The following is a 19,786-nucleotide window of genomic DNA, read 5'->3' as shown; positions in this document are numbered from 1 at the left end:
CTTTACGGGCGGGCCGTAAAGCGGCGCGGCGGCGGCGCACGTGGGTGCGGCCGCGGGGGGCGGCATGGGGAAGCGGCGCGGCGGGCGGGAGCTGCTGCGCACCCTGAGCAAGAAGCAGAGGCGGCACCTCAGGGAGTTTGGGGAGGAGCACCCTTTCTACGACAAGTGAGTGCTGGCGGGGGCCGAGCCCTGGCCCCCTCCGGCGGCCAGGGCCTCCCGCGGGCGCGGCCGGGCTGCCGCTTCCTCGCGGGGGCTGCCCGGGAGCGCCGTGCGGCTGTGGGGGCTGCGGGGCCGGCTGCTCCCGGGCTGCGCGCGGCTGGGCACCGCTGTCCCGGCGGTGTAACGGAGCCGCTGGCTCGGGGCTGCAGTAGCTCCTCTCACTCCCTTTTCACCCCGCTCTTCCGTCTGTCAGCTGCTCCAAAGCCGCGCCAGACTGTTGCTGCCACCTCTGACACTTCCTCTGAATTCCTGAGGGAAGGGAATTTGCACCTGCCGGGCTCAGTGAGCTTGAAACCTTGAAAGAGTAAGGGAAGGAGGAAAATCTGGAGTCAGATTTCTTTGAAACTGGTGTTGTAAAGTTATCTTGTGCAGCCCAGAAGTGCTATTAAAAAAAAAAGTGAAAAAGTGGAGGAGTGTGACATTGTTGTCACACTGATTTGGCATTGGGTCAGTCACTTAGTTTGTTTGATGTCCAGCTTTCCCACTGTTCTCTCTGGACCCCTTTCTGATCTGGCAAACGCTGAGAAAATTCAGTATTGAAAATCATCTGTGACAGGAGCCCCAACTAACTTTGCAGGATGCCTGTGTATTAAAAAGGGCGTTATACTTTTGAACCCCCATGCAAGCTTGCAAGGAATGCRCTGTCTTGTCCAGTTGAATAATCACAACTGGGTGCATTGAGGTTGACCTTTTCTTTCTTCAGTCTTGCTTACCAACATAAAGTCATCTTATCCAGGCTAGACTGGTTCCATTTCTTCCCCAGCTCCAGAGGTCCCTTGCAGCCTGTCTAACTTCTGTGTTCCTTTAAAAGTTTTGCTCCTGCCCTTTTCAGGTAGCTCTGGTCTGGCCTTTCTGGATGGTGGATTTTTTTTCCCTGTCCCTCTAGATACTGAGTGTGCTGTAGGAAGTTCCCTACCTCCTAAAGCTCTTTTTCAATTTTTATCTGTGYAATTGGATCCTTTTTAACACCTGGACTTCTGATTAAAGCTAGAAACTGACTTAAAATATGTTGCTTCWTGAACAGTTATAAGGCTTGGGTGCTTAGGCTTCACAGTACAGAATGTGCCATCACCTGGGAGGGTAACCGAGTGCTGAGTCTGTTTTCTTAGTGGGGTGGATGAAGCTTTTGTTTTAAGCTTTCTTTTAACTTCACTAAGCCTTGTACAGCGCAACTATTCCCTTCCTCCTCCCTGTCATCTCTTACCTCCCGTGTATAACACCACTGACAGAGTAAGATATTTCAGTGCTTTCTTTTCAGGGTTTCTGGAAGACCAGAAGCAACTCAAATCTGTGAACTGGTAATATACTTTTGCTTCTTCCTCACTTCCATCTTTTCACTTCATTGATCTGAGAATAGAATGACATTTAGCATTTCATGTTACAAGTTATTCAGACTGATTTAGTTGTTACATTTAGAAAACCTGCCTTTAGGAGAAAATTTTTTTGTATGTGTGTGTGTGGTTCTTCATTTTTCTGTGCAGATCCTGAGTCAAAACTGTGATACCATGAGAGGGCAGAAGAAGCAGGAAAGAACACTGCTGATCTTGGGGTTTTTTTTGCATATTACTTAGTTATGGTGAAGAGTAAATTATGCTTTTAAGTTGTTTTAAAAATATTAATAAACTTTAGTTACACAGACCCCCTTAGTGTTGTACGACTTGGGGGAAAAATTATTTTGTTCTCTGTAGAACAACAGGTTTTTCTATTGAATGAAGAAATGTGTTAATGCTCACTGCTTCAGAATGCCAGTGCTATACCTTTGTTTTAGGTCAGAATTTATTACCCTCATTTATCATCACATTAATTAACAAGTTGGAAGTTGTTAATTGATCTTGATTGAACTTTGAACAGCTTCAAAGTTTTGGTGTGGAAAAATTAATTATTCCAGTTCATTTGTTTCTTTTAGCAATTTTTTTGGTTAATATTGTACATACTGACTTTCACTTTGGGATAAAAGGAACTAAGAAAGGAAGAAGTAAATGGTGCTTTGCTTATACTCCTGGCTTCACTATAATTTTGCCTGTAAACTGACCCACCGTTATGCTGGTTTGTATGAGTGTGGGACAGAATCAGCTCCTGGAGTGTTGCTAGTCTGGAGCTTAGATCTTTACAGCTGAGCCAAACCTGACTGACTCCCTGGGGGACTTCTGTTGACTGAAGGATCTTTTGCTGACCTTCTTGAAAGATGGATGCATTTTCAGCGTGCTCTGTCTCCTGTTGCTAGTTCAGTACGTGTGTTCTTCTACAATCCTTGCTATGTGTGTGGTTTTCTTAGGAGAATCGAGCAACGCTTTAGTAAACACTGTGAAGATCAGGTGTACTGGCTCAACTGAGACTGAAAGAAGCACATTTTGTGCTGATCTGTTTTGAAGTGCTGACCTGAGTTAAATCAGTGCAGAACTAACTACTATTTAGTCAGTTTTTTAAAAACTAGTAACTGAATTTCTTAAAAATAAGGGGGGAGGGGCAGATTCTTGTATTCAGAAAAACCATTTTTGTTCATAGAGAAGTTTACCAACAAGACTTCATTGATATGAAACATTAATCTTTATAAGGAACAAAAAATGACACCCATAAGCTTTGTTTTTGCTAATAGTTTGGTTATTGATCTTAACACTATGGTATTAGGAATGTATAGAATACTTGCTGAATAAGATCTTAAGAACTACATCAGATATTTAGTTATGTAATTTTCGTTGAAATTTATTTGTGCCTAAGCCTACTAAGATGCTTTCAAAATCTGAATGGAGGTGTCCAGCATAACTAGTTGCATAAAATGGAGTATTTTTTGAAAGTCTCCATTGCATCTGCTTAGGGATAGGATGGGAGAAGGTAAAACTTAACATGGGAGCGAGAGGAGAGTGTGTTGGCATGCAGTCTGCCAGCTAATAGATTGTTACTGTTGTTGCTGTTACACTTCTGTCTTCATTTTCAGTCTGAGAATTCTGATAAATCAAGTGCGGAAAGTGATTCGGAGACCGAACCTGAGCAGGCCTCAGTGTATCACAAACTACTGGCTACACTGAAGACCTCTCCTGAGTCTGAGAGTGAGGAAGATGATGATGAAAGTGAATCAGAAGAAGCTGGGGAAAGTGAGACAGAAATGGACAGCGAAGAGTCCCAGGAGACTGGAGAAGCAGAAGGTGGTGAAGAAGATGAAAATGATATACCAGACAAAGAAGAAGGTAGTTTGTCTTTTCCCATGTGTTGGTAAAAATTGTTTCAGATAGAAAGTTTGAATAACAGGTGTTTTAGCAAGGATCCTGGTTTAGACTGGCTTGTTGGCTGGGTGCTCTTCTGCTCTGGAGAGACTGTTGCTCCACTGCCTTTGTGTGGGTGGGAGCAGCAGCTGCTGGAGGATTTAGCAGGGGAGAGGGTAATTCTGCTCATTTTCCGGCAGACAGCCCAYTGCTTCTCCCTCAGATGTTGTTTGTGTGGCAGCACAGGGGGAATCCACAAGGAGCAGGATACCAGGGGTTCTCACTCAYTCATTCACTCACTGGGAAATGCAAGCTGTTGTCTCACACAGCATTTGGTTTGGCTACTGCCACAGAGAGGAGAGAAAGGTTTGCCTCCTAGCAGGGGAAGGAGTATTTAAAATAAAAGAAAACCACCTTCTTTACAAGGAGACAGCCTCATCTGTCTGTGAAGAAATTGTGGGAGAGAGGAGTCAACTTTTTATAGTTTTTAGTTATTTGGGGTCTTTGGCAACTGAAACTCAACCTCTGAATAGGATATCTCTTAAATTTTTCTCTGGGTCAACACATGTCATGTACTATGTAACACATGGCAGGCGAGCCAAAAGTCTTTGTTACTGCAAAATGCAATGCCCATTTTTTTCTGTTTTTAGATAGAGTATTTGGAGAAAAAAACATCTGGTAACTCAAAATGAACAACCTAGCCAACAAGAGGTAGCTGTGGATAGCAACTCTTCCAGGAGAATATAACCCATTTATCTTTCCAACAAATCACAGCTAAAGATACAGCAGAGCAGATGCCTGAGGAGGAGCAGGCTAACGGTGCATATACCTCTTGTGACCCCAGTCATGAAGTAATTGAGGAGTTTACTGATGTGAAACATGAATCTGAATTTAGCTTGGAAACCAATTTCATGGAAGAGGAGAGTGAAGATTGCAATGCAGATGAGAGAAAGAGCAGTACTTCGCAAGTCTTTTCAGAAGGTAAAAAGCAGTATGTTTCTGTTTAGTGATGTGCCTCTAGAGGAGCATCTGTAAACATGTATAAATTGTCAAACTCCCTAACGATATGCTGTATAGCTTCTGATACATTTTTCATTGTATTTCCCACATGTGAGCCAGTTACATAAGGGATACTTAAAGCTAATGCAGTGGGTATTGCATTAGCCCACTTACAGACCCAARCTGAACCACTTGTTTTCCATAGCTCCCATTGACAAGGATCTGTGCATGGTTCCTGTTCTGACTTTTAAAGCCAAAATATCAGGAACTGGAAATGTGGGGCGAGAGGATTATTACTGTTTTGTTTCTTTAATACTAGCTAAAAAAAATGGTGTAATAGAAAGGGCCCTGCAAGACTGCACTTGGCTGTGGAAGATATTCTTGGCACAGACAGTGCAGGAGATGGTCACAAGGCTGACCTGTGAGGGCATCCTTCACAACTCGGTGGAGTTAGAGGTGAGACTCTGGGAAGCTTGGGCAGCCACAGTAATTTAGACAAATGCTTGGGGCTCTGAATTATGAAGGTTGTGCAGAGGAGTCTGACCACGCCAGGAGCAGAAAGGAGGGAGGTGCTGGTAAAGCATCTGTGCGGTATCTCTTAAGGGTGTAGCCCAGAATCTCACTGAACACTGCAGTGTGCTCATGGGGGCAATCTGAGCCCCAGTGTTGGAGTTGTCCCCCCATGTGTAGTACAAACAGCTGTGCGCACTGGTGTGTGATCTTTCAGTGATACACCACACATTGGCACTTGCAGAGCTTCTATTCATATTTTATGCTCTGTGGTTTTAATATCAGATGGCATAGTTTGAGAGAGAGGAATATGTTTGTAGCATCCCTAGTGATGCTGGCTTGTCATCTTAGAGCAGCAGCTGACATTAGATCTGGGAGGCAGCCTAGCTGATATATGAAATGTGTGGAAGCATCAAAGGGCCATGTGATAGAAAAAACAGCTCATTCTTGGTACCATGAGAATATTACTTATGCTATTGGCGTTGCATTTTAATGAGAACCACAGCTCTCCAGATGCATGCTAAGTATCGTAACAGCTTTGTTCAGCCTGCAAATGATGCAGTACTTTTCAGTGGGTTCATGTAGCTTGCAAGTAGCTTTATAATCTGTTACAGAAAATGAATAAAATAGCAGAGAGGTGATAAATTTCTACTCTCGTCCTGGGGTCACTAAAATTCCTGAAAATGCTTCACGTTATTCCTTTTACTTTACCTGACCAATGCTGGCATCAGTAAAACTCATTGAAGAGAGAGCCTGTTTTACAATTAAATGATATCTCATTTATTTGCATTCCTGGGAAGATATTCTCAACAGCATCATGATTAGCAAATGTCTTGACTTCTGCCTGGACAGCTTGTACGTGGGCTAGATACCAGGCATTAGTGTTCTCCTATTACTTTTCTTTATGCAGTGTGTAGGTCTTTTTAGCAATCAATACACAGGGCTTGGTTTTCAAAATAAGCTTTGCATGTGACTTGTGCATGCCAGTGTCTTTGAATATAATGTGATTTTACAGTTCCATGCCTATGTCAGTCTTCTTTTCTAAAAATAAAAATAAAAAATCAGACTTTTGCTCAGTTCTAGCAATTTCTGCCTCCCTTCCCTCGCCCCCCCCCCCCAATCTTTATCCTTTTTATCACAAACTCCATTCATATTCCTGGCCAAAACTCCTAAGCTCTAGGCAGAACTTCTTATAAATTAAAAAGGACACTAAGCTCACAAAGTTCTCTACTATTGACAGCTTATTTCACCAGCGAAGGATGGAGATGCTAACTGATGTTCATCAGTGTCAGAGCTTAAGACAGAAAATTACCACAGTCTTTCCAATACATACTGTTACAACAGTCTTTCCCACTATATACTGCTTTCCTGTCCAACACTTGTTTTGTGATTTAAAGTTCTAGTACTTCCAGAAGTGCATCTGTTTAAAAAAAAAAAAAAAGGCAGTCTGTCAAATCTGGGTCTCTGCTTTTGTAGAGAGAATTTGACATCCTGTCTCTGTCTCCGAGAGCTTTGAAATAACTAGTTTTAACAGTGGTGTTGGCTAGCAGAGAAATTGTCTCCTTTACAAATCCATTCTGAAACTCAATTATAGTATTAGCTACAGTAGTTCTGGGTGGTTTTTTTGTTTGTTTTAAACAGATCCATTTAAACAACACATGGACAAAGAAATGGAAGAAAAAGAAGTAGAAAAAATTTCTACGCTTTCTAAATCTTCAAGTCAAATGAAGGTAATAGTGTTCTGTCGCTATCCAGAGTTCCTAAAGATTCTGGGATTAAAATAACTCTTTTTATGCAAGTAAAGTAAATTCCTGATTATTATTAGCTGTTGGGATTGGAATTGTCAAGGTTTTGTCAAACTATGTTGCTACTGAAGTGTTTTCTTCTTTGCTCAGCGCTAAGCTAAAGTTGAAATCTAAAGTCGGCTGTAATGTAGGCATAAAGTGACACATCTGAGAAACTTAGGTTTAGAGTCTTATCTGTAATCCTGAAACCACAGGTATTGTTCTTGACACCAGGTGGAAACAGGTTACTTTGAGGGGTAACAGCACAATACCAGGGACTTGCTCTGTGCCTGAGCTTGTGAGGTGACTGTATATAGTCTTAAAAGTACTTGTGATACAACTTAATCTTTTCATTTCAGGATGGCTGTATCTTTGTATATATTTACAAGCAGGTGAAGGTGAATTCCAATATTAAATTGTGAACTTTGGAATTAACGCATGAATTACAGTACCAGAAAAGCATTTCATGGCTTGAGAAAGAATAATGTTTTTTAAACATTAATTTTTAGACAAATCTTTGCTTCCTAACTTTTTCAGGCCTGATTTTGTTTTGGAGGTTTGCCTTGCATTCTGGTCAGCCATATGCTGGGTGACATTCACTGGAAGGTATCCAATGGTTAGTCAGTCAAAGAGCAAGCTGCAATTCTTTTTTTTTTTTCTTCTTCTTCTTCTTTTTTTTCTTCAGGTGGCACTGAGGAATAAAATGTACTTTATATCTTTGGTTAACTTTGTGTAGCTACTTTACAGAAATAGATTGAGACAACTTATATGGCAAGAAGCTTAAAGCGTTTGGAGTTTTCCCTACTATAGCTTTCACCCTGGAAATTAAACAGACTCCAGCTAGACTGGCATTTGGCAACTGATTCATAACTTCTGGGTTTAGTCCCTAATGGTTTTTTTTCTTTAAGTAAAGTGCATACCTCAGAGTGGTTGATCTATAAACAGAGCCAGACTCCTGGGTTCTCATCTTGTCCCTGTTTTGTGCCACTGATTTGCCAGCTAGTGTTGCGCAGAAATGACATCCCTCCTCTTCCTTTATTTTCTCATCTATAAAATGAGCGCTGTGATTGCCATCTCACTCTATTTTATTGTTATTTTCTTTGGTAGATATTAAAGGAGAGAAGAAATTGCATAGTGAAAGAATGGTTTCAACTTGTATTATGAAAAGATAACTTCTCAAACTTCATTAACTTTATTAAACTGCCAGCAGTAGTGGTGTGCTTCTAGCTGTACTAAGTTTGATACATTTGACTCTTCTTTTCTTTTAGTGGCCAAGGCTGGGCCAGCTAACTTTTTCTTCCACTTTGGAGAAACATAAAACCTTAAAACCAGACAAAGAAGTTGATGTGAAACAGCTTCATCTGCACAAGCCTTTGGAAATCACTTGGCCAAAAGTGAACAAACAATTGCTCTCCTCACTGAACAAAACAAGTGATCCCTGTTTTACTCCACTACAAAGAGAGCTCTTCTGTATCATGAATACGTACAGGGACTTGTTCTATCCAGAAAGAACTGCTTTAACAAATGGAGAAGAAATCCGGCTTGCTTATTGCCTGCATACACTGAACCATGTCCTGAAGGCAAATGCCCAGGTGCTTAGCAATAATGCTAAACGAAGAGATCAAAAGCCAGGGATTGATAACGATGACTACAGAGATCAAGGACTCACTAGACCTAAGGTAAGAGAACTTAATCTATGTCATTTCCCTCCGCCCTGGGTGTTTGGTCAGGCTGCATAAACATCCTGGTGATTTATTGTGAAATATTTCCATTGCTGTTCTGTCATGTGGCTTGTTGCCAGGCATGTGCCTTTACATATCCCTTGGTCATGCCTGGAAGTTGTCTGCGATGGGCCAGGGCAAATACCCTGTTAGAAGTAGTAAAGTAGTGAACATAAGTTTGTCAGTCAACCTGTTTCTGTTTTGAGCTGTGAGCTTGGCTTATTTTTCTCCTTGTCCTTGTACTGCTACAGACTGACCTGTTGCCTTTTCCTGCTTCCATTTCTAAACCTACCAGTATTGAAAGGGCCTCCACATTCATCTTCAGTGTTAGTGCAGGTAGTGGAGGCTGTCACCCAACGTGGGATGCTGCAGAGGATTGCTTTTTGTCATTATCCACTTGTAAGGACTGGTTTGCATGGCCACTGCCTTCTACTGAAGCTCAGCTAGTTCTTTCTACCTTCCCTTTGTCCSAACAGGTCATGCTTTGCTCCAGGCACTCCTTTCTGGTGCAGCATCGCTTGCTGGGAGACTGTCCTTTGCTTTTATTACATGATGATAACTGTGCTCTCTATCCTACAGTCAAAAGCACCATTTTGATGGAGTACATGTCATTAATCCACAGTATCCTCTAGTTGATAACCAGGGAGATTCAGTTTGGGCTAGCCTGTCACGGGTAGTGCCAAGTTACCTGTTGAACAGTTTCAAAGTTGGGTTTCAGTATTTCCTGCACTTCTGGCAAATGCTTGCATTTTGTTTCTGTGTTAATTTCCCAGTTAGTCTCTACAAAGCACTTTGTAATATGAATAGCTATTGCCACACACTCAGGAACCAAACTTTGCCCTTGCCCATGTATTGTGGAAGCTGATAGAGCTGGGTGACTGACAGCGCTCTTGCTTGCTTATGTGGGGAGCACAGGAGGATATGCTTAGTTGTAAATTCCTGGTACTGGTGCCCTATGTGCGAGCCGGAGAACCAGGCCAAGCTGCTAACAAGTATGTGTTCCTGCACATTCTGCATCCCAGKGTGTTCTCCCTCCTTGCTGAATGTCCTAATTCTGCTTATTCTGCTTCCCCTTGGACTCTGCTGTCTGCCTTTCCTCGGAGAAGTTTATTGGAGGCACACCATGAGGGAGTCAAAAGCTAGGGGCCTATTTCAATATAGAAGCGCATGCTTTTACTGCTTGGCACAGATCTGTCTGTTGGATCAGGTTTTTGTCATGCAGGCATAGTTGGCTGGTGATTATTTTGGGGAAGGAGACTCTTATTTCCTTTTGATTGTCCGGAGGCCCAATAGGGGCAGGTCCGAGTCAAAATAATTACTTAACATAGTCAAATGTAGATGTTCATATTTTATGGGCTCTTCTGTTGTAACAGTGTTGGTCTGCACAGGTACTGATGGTGGTGCCCTTCCGGGAATGTGCTTTGCGAATTGTGCACATTTTCATCAGGCTTCTTGAAGTGAACAATGAAAGAAAAATAGATGTAAGTAATAAAAAGCGCTTCAAAGGGGAGTTTGGCTCTAACCCAGAAGAGAAGCCCCCCAACCTGAAAAGACCGGAAGATTATGAAGCTGTCTTTGCTGGCAACATTGATGACCATTTCAGAATCGGTAATGACCTACTCAACAAATCATCTTTCACTTGTAAAGAAGCCAGAAGTAGTCTAAACTAGTTCTTCGTAGACGGCTGAAAGCCATCAGGGCTGGAAGTTCTGGTGAGACTCTAGGCTCTGAAGTATTTATGCCTTTTTTGGATTGGCAACTTGAATATTTCTGAAAATATTCCCTGCCTGGCCAAAATTTAAAGAGGAGGAAACATGAAGTAATGTTTTTTCACATCAAGTTCAGGGTCACTTAAAAATCCAGTGATTGCATTATAGTGGCAGGATTGCCCACATCTCATTTTAAACAGGATGGTCTTGATTATGCAGCAAACTTCCACATTATTTAAAAAAGCCTTTCAGGACAAATGAGTTCGTTCACAATTTATCATGTAATCAGTAAAAACTGGAAYAAAATTTGAAGTTTGGTACTGAGCAAAACAATTTTTTGCTGTATTGCCCATGGTTTTCCTACATGCAAAGGGATAGCCAGCAAATAGGGTTGTTGGATGAGTAGCAAATTTAAGACTATTTCATAATATTGTAATTTCATGCTGGTTTGGTAACTCAGTATGCAGAGAATTAGCAGCTTCGTTGCTGGAGCTGCCACGATGAGTAGGCAGTTTTTCTAACTTTTCTTGACAGATAAGAGGCTCTTGAAATCATTGCCCCTTGAAAGATAAATTGGCATCCCAAGAGATTTAATGATACAGTGCAGGATGCAAGCAGTTCCCGCTCAGTCTTTCTTCCTTTCCCAGCGAATATCTGTCTTGCTGAGAGCRTCTTACTTTCTGTCGCAAAATAGTTTTCCTTTCAATCCCTTCCCATACCACAATCTGCTTGATCCATTTACTAGGTGTGAAGAAGTGCTTGAAGAAACTTTCAGTCCTGTTTCTTGCAGAAGCGAGTCGTAGAAGCAGCATAATTATTCTTTCTTTGTGTGCCTCACACCTTGTTATTTCAGCACTAAAATCTAATTTAAAGTGCATTTCTTATGCACTTTAAATGACCTTGCTAAAGTCACTGTTTCACATTCTTAAACCAAAAAAAGACTTGTTGTTAAATTTAAACTCTGTATATATGTTGTGTTCTGCAACCAGTGGTATCTTCTTGGAAACTGAGCCAATCGTGACAGTTTCTTAAAATTTTTATCATTGGGTTAAATAAGATAGCAGGAGCGCAGTCGCTATTGATGTCTGTGTGAAATTCTTAAAGTGCCTTCAGTTGTGCCCGTGATAGCTGGCTCCACGCAGGCAGTGGAGAGAAGTTAGAGACCCCTATGCTGGGCAGATTGTAGTGGATGGTGTGAATATGATCCAAAACATCCGGATTTTAAGATCAGAAAACCCTGGGTCCCAGCAATGCTGCCATGTAGTCATGGCAGAGGTAATGAACTCCTTTGCTTCCTTTCTTTTTCTTTTTTTTTTCTTTAACATAAGAGATGACACATAAGCCAGTTTGACCTGCATACTGTATCATTCAGCATGAGAAGCAATACCTTTCCTGGCATCATGTTTCCTGAGAGAGTGCAAAATCTTATGCTTTCAGTCTTTGTAATGTGGAGAACCTTTTCCTCTGCATTTTATTAATGCCTYTTGTGGCCCTGTGAATGAAAGCAATCTGTTTTCAAGAGATCCTCACTGAATCTTTCATGACAGATTAAGATGGCAAAGATCAAAGCCCAGAAATCAGGGTGGAATAGTTAATCGTTTCTGGGGGTTTTCTTGCTTGTGTGTTTGTTTATTTGTTTTTACATCTTCAACCTGCCTTTTCCCCCCCTTTTCAGCTGAAAGTCAAGAAAAATCTGTTTCAGTTCAAAAGCGTCGTTCAGGCTATGAAAATTTTGGAAAAAAGTGCTACTGAAAGAGTTTGCTGAACTTTAGGAAAATCTGCCAAATGCTTGTCAAATGGAATAATGTGGGGATGGAGTGGGGGGGGGAAGGGAGGGCAGATTTTCAGCAGAATAAGAGTTCTGGCTAATTGGTTTTGTTCAGCTATTAGTATGTGTGAAGGGAGAGGAAATGTAGGGAGTTATGATTACAGAAGCCTCTGGAAGAAAATAAGTTGGTGACTGACCTTGACTAAAACAATGTTGTTGGCTTTTATTGGACAGGGGTTGCGATTCTTCAAAAGAGTATGAGGTTGTACGCACCATTTTACTCATCAGATATCATCATTGCCTCTCCCCTGGGTATGAGGACTATTATTGGCGCAGAGGGGGAGAAGAAGAGAGATTTTGATTTTCTGTCATCAATAGAAATTCTCATAATTGATCAAGCAGATATTTACCTGATGCAGAATTGGGAACATGTTCTGGTGGGTTTTCCCTGTATATTATTTTTATGCTTTACTGTGTCTTGTTATTCTGATGTAACTTTTTTCTAGCAGTGAACAGTATAGGTATTTTCTTGCTGACGGTCTTTCAGATACATATGTGTCCCTTCCCACCCTTCAACCTGGTGTTTTCTCATGCTAAGAATAATCTACTTGCAGATTTTGGTAGTATTCACCACCTATACTCTGTAAATCTTAGTATTTGGTGCTTTAGTGGCATATTTCATCAGAGATTTTTTTTTAGACAGTTTTAATTATCTTGCAGGATGAGATAATGATGATTCCTTTAATCACATCTGGGAGAAAATATGCCAGTTGTCTGACTGCCCAGTGTCTCAGTTAGACTGCAGCCGTGTGAGGAATTTGTACAACCTAATTTAGCCTCCTCCAGTAGGCAGTGGGAGCTGTTGCTTGTCTCTGTTGACTGTAGAGGGATATTAAGCATTAGTCATGTCCTAACTGAAACAGTATGAAAACTTTTCTGTATGCATAATGAAAATACAGTCCAAGGATTTGGATAGTATGGGGTAGAATCCACATTCTTGACTTCTGGTTAATAAAAATTTTCAAAGATGAAAGGTTTCTTTTCACATTAAAACACCTCTGAGGATACCTGGGCCGGGCACTTTGAGAGCATGATATTACTGTGCATCTTGAATGAGTCCAAAAGGCGTCTTGTTTCCTGGGGAGCGCAAGGAAGGGCATGCGAGTCTGCTTGATATCCGAAGAACACGTCCTGGAGCTTGTTTCCTGTTTTTCTTTTGGGTGCAAGTGCCTGCCATGCAGCAGCCTAGACAGCACTGAGGCCAAAAAGCAGTGAATTTCTTCACTTGTACCCAAATTCTCCCTGAGTGCAGTAAGAAGTGCACTTGAGCTTTCTTGAATAGGCCTGAGGTTCCTGAGCTAGTCTTGAATGCAAACAAACAAAAAAACCCACTATACATGCCTTGTGGGAGAAAATTGGAAGCTAAGACTGTACTGTAATGGCTGACCAAAGAGATGGTAGTTTAAGTTCTGTGCAATGAAATCAAGTAAACTACTCTTGCTGTGGTCAGTTAATTACAGCCATGTCGTGAGAGGTCACTACTGTGTTATGTTCTGTGCTGTCTTGCTCATCCCTGCCCATTTTTATGCTGAAGTTAAGGCTCTTGCAGTGTGGGTGCGACGGTATCAGTCTGTACTGGTGTGTTTCCATTTGTGCAGCACTTGATGAAGCACATGAACCTCCTGCCTTTGGATTCCCATGGGGTAGACTTCTCCCGAGTGCGTATGCTGAATCTCAATAACTGGTCCAAGTACTACCGTCAGACACTGCTGTTCAGTGCTCTTCAAGATCCCCAGATTAACTCCATCTTCAACAAGCACTGCTTCAATTACATGGGGCAGGTAAGTTCACATACAGGCTGAAAGCCTTCCTTTAAATGCTGGTGTAGTGGAGGGGGAGAGGAGTAGAAAACCCAACGTGTGGAAGCATTCCATATTCACTTGTACAAGGACTTTCACTTTCTGTGTGCCAGCAGGTTCCGTTATCCAGGTATTTCGGTTGCAATCTCCGTGATGATGCACAACGATTTCTGATGCTGTGCCTAAAGTATAAAGAGCTACTCTTTTTGTAGCAGTACTTATTTGATGCTTTTGTTTCATGAGTAACAGTTGTGTGTCAGAAATTAGGTTTTGTTTGTTCTTAACTTTACATGCTTACATAAATTATCTTGTTTTATTTATTTTTGTTGTTAAGTGAACGTTTCTTTTGCTTCCTTTGTGTTTCCTTTTTTTATATTAGGAAAGAAACACTTGTTGCTTCTGAGAGAAGTAGTAAAAGTAAAAACCTGAGTTTTCCATCTCAAATATATGAAAGGCAGGACATAAGCAGTAGTCATGTATATTTAACAGATCTGTTATGTGTATAGTGTGAATATAGTTTCGTTTTTTAAAAACGGCCTTGTGTGTTGCCTGAAGATATAAATTATTAGCAGAAAGCTGTCCTGAGTGTGGATGCCTTTTAAAGCAATATTTGCTGCTTCCCTAAGTGTCCCATTTCATTCTTGCAGGTAGCTGTCCGGAACATACCACAGATTGGCTCCATTAGCCATGTTGTGGTACAGCTTCCTCATGTTTTCCGGAGGCTAGAAGCTGAAAATTTAACTTCTGTAATAGATACAAGGTACTCTGTGTTGCAGACTCTTTTGCTATGCCTCAATGACTGCAAATTCAGATGTGCTTAGCTAGTTGAGCATACTGCTTCCTGCAGAGTACAAGGCTAAAGTGATTTCAAAACAGAAGCGTGTTCTTGTTAGGGTTCGGGTGGGGGTTAGGCCCTGGTGGAGGAGAGTGCTGGTGGAGGAGAATACTGGCTTCATGCCAAAGGCACTGGAGAATAAAGACTGGGGAAAGAAATACCAGTCTCTGTCATATCTTTGTAGTACCAATATAGCCTTTGCCTTTTGTCTTGTACAAGCATAGAAATTCTAAGAAGTTAAAGCAGCAAAATCTAGTGAAGAAAATCTTCAGTGCTCTCTTGTGTCTGATATTTCTTTTTGATGAGATCATATCAGTATTGGAAAGCTGAGTGTTAATTCTGGATAAAACATATGTGTGTTCTTATCTCAGGTTTCAGTTCTTCGTTGACAAAGTTTTGCCTGAGTACCGTGATGCCATCATGTCACACACGCTCATATATGTTCCATCATATTTTGACTATGTGCGTCTTCGAAATTACTTCAAGAAAGAGGAGTTGAATTTTGTCCACATTTGCGAATACACTAAAAAGGCTGGCATCTGCAGAGCAAGACGTTTCTTCCTCAAGGGAGAAAGGCAGTTTTTACTGCTCACTGAGCGCTTCCACTTTTACAAAAGGTGAACTGTGGGCTGAGTTTTCCTCTGAGATGCATGTGTGCTGTTTTGGAGGTAGAGTCTGACATTAGTCATAGATGGGCTATATTGCTTTCTGAACCAGTTGGATCTCTCTGGAGATTTTGACTGAAATAAGAGCTTTTCAGATTACTTTTTTTTTTTTTTTTTTTTTTTTTTTTTTTTTTTTTTTTTTTTAATTTTTTTTTAAATTTTTTTTTTTTTATATTTTTTTTTTTTTTTTTTTTTTTTTTTTTTTTTTTTAAACATTGCCAGCAGTCCCTTGCAGAACTTCTAATACTTTCATATGCATAGGGCTTTATTCAGGAAGATAAGTACTGCCAAGTTCCACTGATGTCAGGAGAGTACAATCTATCCTGCAAAGTGGGATTCGTTGTGCCTTTTATTAGTGTTTGTCTGTGCCACAGTAATTACATAACATCTCAAAAAGGGTATGGAATTACTTCCATAATGTGATATGGCAAGCCAATACAACTTGGAAAATTTGCTACAGCCTGACTGGAGCTGTTTGAAAGTTCCTAATGGAACAGGGCTTTTTTTCTATTAGCAGATTTTTTTGTCAAATATGAAATGTTTCATAAGCCTCAACCTGATCAGGCTTTGCTGTCTTATAGTTCAAGCCAAAGAGGCTGGATTCTGTAGAAACTGATGGTACTCTGTACTTTAGAGACAGTCCCAGTGCCTGGCAGCGTTAGAGCTCTTAATTCTGCATCTGTGGCAAATCTAGTCTTCTGTCCATGATGCAGAGTTTGTCAAGTTGAGCTAATGACTCTAATGTGCACTGAAATTGATGGAARTTAGGAGAACTGAGATAGGATTGCTTGTTTAACATGCACATTTTGTAGAAATTTKCAGGACAAAATATGCTTTGTTTGTCTTTCCTACTACAGGTACACAATAAAAGGCATTAGGAACCTCATTTTCTATGAGTTACCAACCTATTCCCACTTCTACAGTGAGATTTGCAATATGATGAAGGCCACAGCCAGTGGAATGGATGCCACTTGGACCTGTACTGTCCTCTACTCCAAGTATGATGCTCAGAAATTGGCTGCTGTTGTTGGCATAGATCGCACAGCTCAAATGCTACAGTCCAAGAAAAATGTGCACCTCTTCATTACAGGAGAAAATGAATAAGCAATATTGCAAATTAGGGCATTGGATGAACCTGGATTTTGCTCCTTTGCTCCTGGATATTGCACTTTTTGATGTTGCTTTTTAACTAAGTGTTAAACTTTTTACTCCTTTTACTAAATACCTTGTCGGAATGATTTTTCTATAGTATTAAATTTTATACTTCGGTTCTCCTTTCAGTCCAACAAGGAAAGGGAAGATGCCATTCAAAAAAGCAGGAGGTGGCTGGTTTCTTCTGTGTATAAACAAAATCAATCCAAAATTACTCTTCACTGGCTAGCACTAGCCCTGACTCTTCACTCTTCATTGTACGTTGAAAAAACTCACTGTTCGGTAAAGATCTGTGGTGTTAAAATACCTTTTGATTTGATTGTTCCACTTCATTTTCAGGTATAGCAAACTCATCTCCTTTCATCAAAGGCAACTTTTTCTTTTAATCTAGAGAAAAATATGCCCACTTACATAATAACAACTGCCTCAGTAAGGGAGGTGTAGGTAAAGCCTCAGCAACCCACACCTATTGTTGAATGAGCGGTTTAATTTGCCTCAACTTGACTGATGAATGTGCTGGGGTGCGAACTGTGGTTTTGCATTTTCCCGGAGTGGCTTAAATATATCTGCCTGCTATTTACAATACTCATTTCAGTCCCACTGACTGGTCAGTTTTAGTGGTGATAGCTTCTCCCCCCCGCCCCCCCCAAGGGGCTGGAAAATGAGTTAAGCTCGACAGGCAGAAGAGCCTAGGCTTACCTAGCCTCAAGATTATCAAAGCAGTGCTGTGCAGTGCAAAACTGTGATGTAGTTGCAAATACCTGTTATCTCCCCAGATACCTGCGTGGTTTGTGTGGGGATTTTTTTGTTGTTGTTTTCCTCTGCTGCCCTTAATAGTTGCTTGTGGAAAGCATAAAAGTGTCATTGTGCTGCCTCTTCTTTCTTTTTTATCCTCCTAAGAAGCTAAGTATCATTTAAAAGGAGCTAGAAGTAGTTTCTGTAAGCATGTGCTAGAACTGCTGGAAGACGGTTCTGCAGAGGGGGCTGGTGAGGCCTGTGAGAGCCCAAAGGCAAGAAGGAAATATCCATGCTGGGATAAGCTTTCAGGAAACTCTCATCTGGGAGGGGGCTTGAGAAAATATACCAAAGGGAAGTAAACTCCTCAAGTAAATGCACAAGCACATAACTTTAGCCAGTTTTTTAAATCCTATTCATGATTCCTGTATTTCTCAGAGGACGTGAACTCATATGGTAATTGCATGCCTCAAATCATTTAGTAGATGTGCAAATTCTTGTAGTTCCTTGCTTTCTCTTTTAATTAAATGATGATGTCTGTTCGTTTTAAGCACCTCTGTTATACACACAAGATTTAAAAGCCAGCCAAGGCAAAGTTCTCTTTTTGAACATCTGACATACAGCAGAGGCAGCAGGAGCAGCAAACAAGGATTTTCATGTATGCAAAGGCTTGATGTGGGAGAACTGTGGATGTGCATATAAAAGCAGGCACACAAAATAGGATTAAGATTTGTCTTCCCACACCGGATGCACTTATCACAGATGAATAGTGGCTGACCTCTGAAAAAGCTAAAGTGGGATAGCTACTTAGGGAGATAAAATGATGCAGTGCAGCTACTGTTTAAAGAGGTAGCAAGAGCATTGTGCCAGAATCTTAASTGTGCAAGCTGTTGGCCCACTTGATAGTGGGACTGGGCTATAAACTGGGTGTAGGATTTGGTCTTGTTTAAAATTTCTTTGTCCCCTTTTAATTTCTTTTTTTCTTTTTAAATCCCCGCTGGAGTTCACAGTGAGACCCTGCAAAGATGCATGTTGTCAGTAAGGACTGCAACGTTGGTGTGGGAATGGGTGGCCGAGGACACGGGGATGGGGTGGGAGGTCTGTAGGTTGGTATTGCTAACACTGCTCTGCATCTTTAAACTACAGCCTACACCAACATGGCTCTCTGGCAGCTTGTATCATCCACAAAGAAGAGTGAGCTCCACTGTAGGAAACCAATTGGCTATATTGCCTCACGTCAGGACTGCTTGAGGGGAGAGATACGGTCTGGTCTCTGCTCTGCAGTTACTCTGATTTCAACACTATCAAAGCAATGATCTATGAACTGAGTTGGCAGCAATTTATTTAGCAGTAGATCCAAAGACAGTGAGTTACCATTGGATGGCTAGAGCTGAGATCAGAAATTGGCCCATCTTGGATGCTGGTTTGCTGATGCCAATGCTTCATGTGCTCGGGGAACTGCTCACTCTAAATGAGTTACTTAAGGGCCCATATTATGAAGTGTTTTCCTGGCAGTAATGCAGCTTTCAGAGAGGTGGCTTCTGAAAGCCAGTAGAACTGGTGTTAGTGAGCCAACCCATCTGCACTCCATTCCTTCTTGTGTAAACTTGTAACCAGTGTTAAATTGGAATACGTACATCTAGGTTATCTTTTTTTTTAATTGTTCAACACTTTTTGAAAATGATTTCAAAGTTCTGATGYAAATGGAGTAAGAAAACAAGATAGTGAGTACAATATTTTACTTTCCTTTGCTTGTAATCTTAGCATGGCAAGTTTTTTACAGGTTGGGTAAATGCACTGATGTTGAGTAGTTACTCTTGTCTTGAGGAGTCAAAAACTTAAAGCAAAATCCTGTTCACTTTGACTTCACTACCATCCTTTTAAGGAGATGATGATGTTTTTTAAGATCCATTTTTATCTCAGTACTTCAAGAGGCTCTCTGATTATTAAAAATAGAATTCTGTATTCTTTTTATTTGTGAAAAGCATTATATCACAGTGTGAGAGAGTTAACTTTCTGGCATCAGGCAAAAGGATTTCCTGACACCAGCTGCTAATGCAGCAGTGCTGAAGATTTGCATTAGTAGCTAGCTTTTGGAAATCCCGACTCAAGGGTAAAACTAAACTGGGATTAAGATGTGAAACAAGAATTCCTTCTCAGCATCTCCTGTCTCTCAGGAAACTATAATATTGATGACCAAAATAAAGACATGTTTAAATACCTGTCTCTATAGGAATATTGTTCATTCAGTTGAAGAGTTATGTTGTAATAGATTCTTTTTTCACTAGTAAAACCTAATCAGGGCAATACGTTTGTTATGCTTTATTGATCCTTTCAAGGATGTCAAAAAGACAGCATATTTTCTTGTGCAAATGTTGTAGGATAGGAACCAGCCTTCCTCTGACTGAATTAATAGGGAGGAGGGAGCGAAAGGTGACTTCGGGATGGGCTGTCCACAGAGCTGGGAAAATGCCTCCTGTGAGGAGGAAGATTATTAGAGTTTTGTAGCAGTCATTTGGAGACAGAGGACAAATCATGTGAGATAAAATGGGAGCGTTCTTGTTAACAGCAGTGGAATTAACAATTGTTTTACAGTCTCTCTCACACCTACTGCCAGAATTTTCAAGCTT

The 19,786-nt window shown here is 41.0% G+C and overlaps 1 protein-coding gene across 7 annotated transcripts; it reads left to right on the top strand.

The window, feature by feature from the left end:
- Nucleotides 1-38: 38 nt before the first annotated feature.
- Nucleotides 39-19,376, top strand: UTP25 (UTP25, small subunit processor component). 7 transcript variants are annotated; one of them, XM_026072362.1, is made up of 13 exons: nucleotides 39-165; nucleotides 1,464-1,517; nucleotides 2,444-2,447; nucleotides 3,155-3,404; nucleotides 4,194-4,400; nucleotides 6,570-6,658; nucleotides 7,981-8,391; nucleotides 9,807-10,041; nucleotides 12,145-12,347; nucleotides 13,569-13,751; nucleotides 14,417-14,529; nucleotides 14,976-15,221; nucleotides 16,127-19,376. In XM_026072362.1, the coding sequence occupies exons 1-13, from the start codon at nucleotides 65-67 to the stop codon at nucleotides 16,371-16,373; spliced, it is 2,343 nt and encodes a 780-aa protein (XP_025928147.1). In that variant the 5' UTR covers nucleotides 39-64; the 3' UTR covers nucleotides 16,374-19,376. The 7 variants fall into 7 exon arrangements, with proteins under 7 accessions (XP_025928147.1, XP_025928148.1, XP_025928152.1 ...); XM_026072363.1 differs by having other exon boundaries at nucleotides 9,822-10,041; nucleotides 16,127-16,373; XM_026072367.1 differs by having other exon boundaries at nucleotides 14,976-15,272; nucleotides 16,127-16,214.
- Nucleotides 19,377-19,786: the final 410 nt, after the last annotated feature.

Source organism: Apteryx rowi, unplaced genomic scaffold (genome assembly GCF_003343035.1).
Source record: "Apteryx rowi isolate R43461 unplaced genomic scaffold, aptRow1 scaffold_34, whole genome shotgun sequence".
NCBI classification, from domain to species: domain Eukaryota; kingdom Metazoa; phylum Chordata; class Aves; order Apterygiformes; family Apterygidae; genus Apteryx; species Apteryx rowi.
This window is presented reverse-complemented; position numbering and strand designations above follow the sequence as displayed.